General features: G+C 42.2%; 1 protein-coding gene across 1 annotated transcript; it reads right to left on the reverse strand.

Annotated features, from left to right (window-relative positions):
• Window positions 1-325: 325 nt before the first annotated feature.
• Window positions 326-1,542, reverse strand: LOC311620302 (DNA-directed RNA polymerase II subunit RPB4-like). Its single transcript, XM_084879612.1, has 2 exons — window positions 924-1,542; window positions 326-886 (listed from the first exon to the last, which is right to left on the reverse strand). The coding sequence occupies exon 1, from the start codon at window positions 1,525-1,527 to the stop codon at window positions 1,099-1,101; it is 429 nt and encodes a 142-aa protein (XP_084735738.1). The 5' UTR covers window positions 1,528-1,542; the 3' UTR covers window positions 326-886; window positions 924-1,098.
• Between the last annotated feature and the right edge of the window lie 6,195 nt (window positions 1,543-7,737).

A 7,737-nucleotide genomic window follows, 5' to 3' on the forward strand; every position in this document is an offset into this window, starting at 1 on the left:
ATGTACCTCAGTTGCAGAATACTCCCCGGTCCAGGCCTTGGTCAGGGCATGTGCAGGAGGCAACCCAATCTAGATGCTTCTCTCATATCAATATTTCTGCCTTTCACCTGGACCAGTTTGGCTCAATGGATAGAGCGTCGGCTTGGGGACTGAAGGGTCCCAGGTTCGATTCCGGTCAAGGGCATGTACCTTGGTTGCGGGCATATCCCCAGTAGGGGGTGTGCAAGAGGCAGCTGATCGATGACTCTCATCAATGTTTCTAACTATGTCTCTCCCTTCCTCTCGGTATAAAATCAATAAAAAATATATTTAAAAAAATATATTTTTGCCTTTCCCTCTCTCTGAAAATCAGTGGAAAAATATTCTCGGGTGAGGCTTAAAAAAACAAAAACAAAAAAAGTGTTGAGACCTTCATGTCTGGCATGAAGAAAAAAACATCTTAGTTTAGGAGTGAAAAATTAAGTACATTAGGATCACTTAGTCCAAAACTACATTCTCCAACAGTGCAAGAAAAAAGGCAAAGTGCAGTCTACCTCAAGTCTACAGTCTCCACTCACTCAGCAGTGATCCTCTGACATAACTGCTTTCCCTAGTGAGCTTCCTCCTGTCTCCAGGTTAAGCACAAAAATGTCAAGGCTCTCTCTGGTAGTCAACACCACCATCCTATCTTCAAGAATTTCAAACATTGATACAGGTCTGGCTTAATTCTTCCTTGTGCTTTTAGGTAAGACTGTTGTTTACCATTCCAGCTTTATATGTTTCAAAAAGTATAAAGACATTGAAACCAAAACATGAACTATAAGGAATAAAAAATAACACAGGGCCAAAACCCACGGTATGAGGTAGACAACAGCATAGTTTATATGCAATCACCCCACCTCACCCTCTCCAGAGGGGAGCTCAGGAAGCCAGCAAGCAGCCACAGCAAGGTCTCTCCAAGACTCCATGGTCGTCATGATCTAACAGCCAAGTCTGAAACAGCAACCCAAACCAAGAGCCAGCGGTACTGCTGTCCCCAGTGTCCCGTGTCGTCTGGGAGAGTTTCAGGTCCCGGGAGACGTGCCGCACGGGGCTCCCTCAGCAGCACGATGCTGGAGGTTAGTACTGGAAGCTGCCCTTGGTCTGGATGTCATCGAGGATCTGCTGCAGCTCCTCGTCTTCAAATCGCCCCTCCAGGCTTGGAATGAGAGCCTTGGGCTCCTCAGCAGTCTCTGGACAAAGGTTGGCCAAACAGGCCACCTCAAACTTATGAAGCTTCTTCTGGAGCAACAAGCTTCGGACACTGGCACTGGACTCTCTGTTTTTGAAAAGATTGAGACGAGCTGTGTAGTTCAACGTTTTCATGAAGACCTCAGAAAGTTCCTGTTCGTCCTCCGCACTCTCATTCTGCTGCTTTCGATGCTCCAGGAGCATGTGAACTTCTGAATTTAGAAGTGTCTCAGCTGTTTCAAACTCTTTGGGGAAGATGAGCTGCGAGGCGTCCTCCTCCAGGTCGCCAGCCCGCGGGTCGCTGCTGCCCGCCGCCATCGCGAGCCGCCCTGCCTCCGCTGGAAGTCTGTTCTTGGTTCTTAAAGCACCAAGATCCTGAATGACCATAGCTATTGAGCTGTATCATTTATTATACCACAGCTCCATGAAATCTTAAAAAAAAAAAAAAAAAAAAAAAAAAAAAAAAAAAAAAAAGGTTTTTCCTCCCAAAGTAATCTGTCTATATTCCTTTCTTGTAAGCCTAAATAGCCAACTAATATGAGCATATTCTCAAAGTGGGCACTGACTCCATGTCAATCAACAACCATGAAAGAGCTGTGGGTCCTGGGAGGATCAGCATAGAGCATCAATGAGCTACTTTGCCTTTAGTCCATAAACTTACTATATGGATGAAGGTTTATGTAATATTCAATGTATATAATGACCAATACAACACAGCACCATCTAAGCAGAATGGATACCACTATATAATACTAACTTTGCTCAAGGTTCTTAGTTGTGATGACAGAATTTACTCTGTTTTAAGCAGGAAGGGATTTATTTAGAGAAGCTAAAAGTTCACATAATCATTGTGAGGGCTGACGAAACAGACTCTCAAAACAACATTCTAGAACTAGAAAATCAAAGGAGCTGCCACCTCTGACATGATCAAAAGCTGAAGCGTAAGAAAATGGCTGCTATATCTTCTGGCTCCAGAACCATAATGCCCTCACCAAGATCCACATAGGCAAAGAGATGTTTTGTGATCTGCCTCTTTCCCACATGTAGTGAGTGCTGTGGTATCACTTAGAAACTTCTTTTAGGTCTAAGGCATAGTCCTGAAGCATGGTCCCCCAAATGCCAGGAGTGTTGGCTGCAGACCACCACTAGAAATTTCCCTTGGCCATAGAAAGCTACCTAGCCCAAAATATGCATCCCACACAAAAGACCCAGCTTTCTTTTTTCAGTTAGGGGCACCTCTCAAGATCAGTCCTAGCTATAGAGCATCTCATAGAATCAGCTGAGGCTTCTGTTACTATTCAATCTTCTTCACATTAGAAGCAAGTGGGTGCAATTATTGTAACAAGCAACAAAGTCAGAGTGACAGCCAGGAGGCCTGACTCACAGAGAGTAATAGAGATTATTAATAAAGTATGGCATGCCTGGAGGCATGCAAGATGGGCAGCCAGTAGGTTATTGCTCAATCTGTATAATCAAAATAAATCAAGAATGGATGGTTAGGAGACTAAGGGCAGTAGCTTCAAGAAAATGACCCTTTGCTCAATTCCTAGACTTGACCTATACTCAGTTCTGGAATCCACTGACTGAAGGAGAAGCTGAGCCAGGAAGAAGTATCCCATAGCACCATGGAAAGTGTATAAGGTAATGATTCACCCTGTCCACCTTAAAGGGTTCTACAGTCTCTTACTTGGGAAAATGAAAATACTCAGACATTTTAAGGACTAGTTGTCATGGACTTTAAGTTGACTTTGATAGCTGGGACCTGAAGTGATACGGCCCTTCTGTGAGATGTGAGAGTGAGTTGACAAATGCAATTCTGGCCCGATCTGGCTCACAGTGAATCACTGGGACCACAAACCTACCTACTGGTCTCTTCGATGGGCCATGCATTGAATGAACATGCTTAGTAGTTGGCAAACCTTCCACAGTGGTTTCTTAGCTATCACAGCAGGGAAGGGCAAATGGGAGCCTCTGAGACCACCTCTCTTTTCCTGCCAAGATCATATAAATAATAAATTATATAAATCACACCTGAGGGATAGTGACAGAGATAAATGCCAACATAATACTTTGCAGACTTTGCTAAGTGAATGAGTCCAGAGGACAGGAGATATCTTATGAAGTTCAGAGGCCCCTGCACCAGTGCAGTGCTTCGGCTCTGGGGCATACCCAGGGCATCTTTTCTAAAGTAAAAAACAACTATGGCATCTTGAAAATCCCACCACTAAGAAGAAAGCACAATGTCTTATAGATTTCTTTGGTTTGGAGTGCAGCAAATTCCACACTTGGAACCTCTTCAGTCCATTCATCAGGAAACAAGGAACCCAGGATGGGTAGAGGTGAAATGGGGAGGGGAGAGCAATATGGGCTGTGCAGCAGGACCTGGCTTCTATACAAACAGATTGTCACTTAAGCAATACTAAGGTACTAGGATTGAGCTATCTGATAGAAACAGATGCCTTGTGAGGTTTACACCAAGTTTATCCCACTGGGGGAATCAAAACACACACACACCTAGTCAGTCAACTGATACCTACAGCAGAAAACCATATTCCATTTGAAGAGTAGATCCTAGTATGCCATGTTGAGGAGTTGCCTATCTGTAAGATCCACCAAGTCATATGGTGACCCAGCAGCACTCTATTGTGTGATGGAAGCGGTGTATCTGGGGTTGTCACAAATTAGCTGCACAAAGTAACCTTGCCCAAGGTAAGCCCTGTTCCTAGGGGCAGCTTACACCCAATGACTAATAGATGCAGGTGCAACATACTGGCTCCTGCTGCCTCAATTAGACACTTCTGAATGGTCTTCCCAGTGCACAGCACCCTGTGGGGATTGGTTGAGGTCTCATTTGAAAACTATATTGAAGTTCAACTTTCCAAACTCTGTCCAGTCCTGTTTTCCTCTCTTCCTTCTGAGTTGTTCCTAAAAAAACAAAACAAAACAAAAAACCCACAAAACTGATATATGCCAAGCTTTGCCTCAGACTCTGTGTCCAGGTAATCCAATCTAAGATATTATATAATCTAATTTTAAACTCAAGTTTCATGTGGTGGTGCTTTTGATTACTGTAATCTCTATCACACATGAAATTCTTACTATAAGGAAAATGTACTAGTAAGCCTTGCAAATTGAATTACTAGAAAGCATGCCTGAGTTGGACTAGACTGTGTACAGGGAAATCTATCCACAGTATCTACCATGCAAACCCATAGAAGTATGTACCAGTCTGGTATGCTGATCTGCCTTCTAAATTAGGAAATGGTGGCTGATAATTACTATACCGTGGACCAGAGAGAATGCCTGATTAGACTTTAATGTCTTTGTTGCCCTACTTATCAGCACAGAATGGTTTCTCCTTTGGAGTTGACCAATCACTGCCAACCGGCCAAATAGGAAATTGTTTAAATATGTGTGCAGGATGGTTGTCTATCATATGCACTTAAGGGCTTTGTGAAAGTTACTGATATTCACTGATGATTTACTTTGTGTCAGGCATGGTATGAGATGATTTCCTGACAAATGCTCATAGCAACTCTGTTTTGGTATGTCTATCTAGAAAACTAGAAACACAGACGCAGGAGTTAAACCATTTTTGCTTTGTTTGTTTTTGTATCATAGTGGCAGTTGTGGAATTTGAACTTTCCTTTGAGTTCTCACCACAATACTGTGATGGCTATAAAAAGCAGAGAGCCTTCCTTTTCGCTAGTCAGGTGGAGCTGCTGACTCTGTAAAGATGATGAAACTCAGAGTTTAATCCAGATAGACTTGGAGGCTAGATGTAGCTTCACGACCATTCCCATGAAGCTAGCTCAGAGGTCAGGACCTGCAGAGAGCAGGGAAGGAGTGCTTGTGTATATTAAAAGCAGGGCACAGTCATGCCAGTGTTCCATGGTGAAGATGTACTTGAAGCCAACACATGCAGCTGCAAATCCCAGCAACTTCATCAAGCCAAAGGGCAAATTTCTGTTGGCAAAATAGAAGGCAATTTGAACCTTGTTAATTTTTTACCCGAATATACAGAAACAGTTTTTCCCATTTTTGCTTAACCACGTCTGAAAATTGCATTTGGGGGCAGGAGCCAACATTTTCTGAGTGCCTACTGTGCACCAGGCACTGAGCAAAGCAACTCTACAAATGGTTCTCTCTGTCACACTGGGAGTTAGGCATTGTTATCCAGCATTTATGGGTAAGGACAATGGGAGTTGGAGAAATTTAATAAATCAATCAACATCCCCACACTGAGGAATACAAGGCTGAAATTCTAATCTAGTTTGTCTGGCTGGGAGCTCACACTTTTTCTAAATACACTATTTAGGCAGTAACATAAGACGAAGTAAGCATTGCAAAGCTAGTTTCATCCATGAACTCCTTTGCTAAAATGCATGTGATTCATCTATCTTAGGAATCAAATGCGCTTTTGCAACATTTCTCTGGAAGGGATGTATTCACAGATGGTACAGAGATTTCTCAGCCAAGAGTTCTTAAATATTATGTAAATATATTCTCCTGAGGAATTCATCGAGCATGCTGGGTCTTCATGTCTTAGACTACACGGACACCTGCACACACAGAACTCACACTTTGCCCTCTGCATTCTCACACACAGATGCACACCTTCTCTCATTCTCTCACACGTGCTCCTTCTCTCACAACACACCTGTTACTGCCTCTCGACAAAGGCGGTTTTGTACTGTGAGAGCACCAATTCAGAAGGAAAACATAAACCATATGGAGGGGATGGCAGAACGGAAGTTCTTAAGCAAATAAATAGTATAACTTGTCTCATGAATTTTCCCTGGGGTGAAGATGAAGTAAAGGCTACCAGTGCCCACCTGCCCCAGGGTTACTGCCAATTGCACTTTGTTTCCTAAGACTGAATAAGTCCATAACAGGGGGAGGCAAGCCTGGAAATGTCCGTAGCTAGAGGAACTGAATAAGATGCAGCAGATTTCAGAATATTAAAGGAAATCAGATTGTTCCTTTGCTGAGATTAACTCCAAGTCCAAAATAATAATGAGAAGATAAAAATCTTGTACCAATTCATATAGTTTTCCAATTGTAGTATTAGGTAAACTATATGTATCTGAAAGTGTACAAGTTGGTAAATTAATAAAATATTTTCTTTTCAAATTATTCCACTAAGTAGAAAATACCACAGTGAATCCTGCCGGAGCCTTTCTAGTTGTTCTTCAACAAAATGTTCTGAACAATCCAAGTGATTAGTGTGAAACACTTAACTCAAAATTGAACAGCATTAGGGTATTACTTCCATTTTCTTTTCTCCGTTCTTATAGAGAAGAAATAAAATCTTAGCAAAATAAATGAAAGCAGATAAAAGTGGTCAGTGAAGGAGTGAGAACCAGGCTGTTGCTGGAAATGGAGTGGTTGTTTCTTTTTTCTTTTCTTCTTTTCTTTTCTTTCCATTTTGCAGTTCTCTGGTTTTATAAATAAAGATACAAGAGGCCCAGGAATTTGCTTGAGATGGCTATACAGGATAAACAGCTGGCAAGGGAGGAGCAGAGCAGGGTCCTGACCCCATGTCCAGTGTGTGTTGTACTGCAGTACCCTCCCCAGAGAGAGAATTGCTAAGGAGGGTGAGAGGGAAGCCTGGAACTTTCCCCACAAGAGTAATCTATCCATAAGACAACATTAAAAGCAATTGTTCAGTTGACACCCTCTTCAAAATGATCCCTGTATTCCAGGATTCATGTAGTTGTTACTATTTGGAATAAATTTGTGGAAATATTAATTTACTCCCTCCAGTTCCCCAAAGTGGGTCAGATACTGCATTATATTCATTACATGGTTCCTAACCTAATTCCATGGAGTGTTGTGGGCATCAAGAGGGCTGGAAGCCAACATTTAGTATTTCTGTCTCAAATTACACTGGCAGGGTCGATGAACATCTCATTTTCTAATTCCATTTCTCATGAAACAAGCTAACATCTGTCTTTTGTTATTTCTAAGCCTACTTTTTTAAAACACTCTCCTACATTTTGAGTAAAACTGCTTTACAACAACTGCCGGGCAGGGCCTGGGCACAGTGATAACATTGACAGAAGGCTCACATCCTCCTCTTCCTCTTGTCACCTTCATACCCAACATTTATAAGCACTGAATGGGCAAGAGGTTTTCTAAGCTCCGTATGGGTTTTGCCTCCAAAAGGTGGAACTTCACAATCTCTGGAAATGAAGAAAAAGAAATATTCATCGAGGCAATTTGTAGTGAGGGAATTTTACAAGATTAGGTGGAGATAAAGGCAAGAGCCTTTTCCTCTTTCATTTTCATTCAGGGCCAAATCTGTTATTCTCTCCCTCTTTTATCATAAGGGACTCTAAGAAGAGACAAAAGAAAAGCAATTATGATATGTTTTGGGGTTGAGCAGAAGTGGAAAAGTAAAACTTAAGTCCTTCAAAGGTGATCTGAAGCAAATTCTCCCACATCCGACCACTGCAAGGAGACAAGGAGGGGATGCTTTGAAGGAGAGAAGGGAGGATTTGTTCTGCTCTGGTCACATGAGATGGA

Source organism: Pipistrellus hanaki (assembly GCF_964339955.1).
Source record: "Pipistrellus hanaki genome assembly, chromosome: 3".
Lineage (NCBI taxonomy): Eukaryota > Metazoa > Chordata > Mammalia > Chiroptera > Vespertilionidae > Pipistrellus > Pipistrellus hanaki.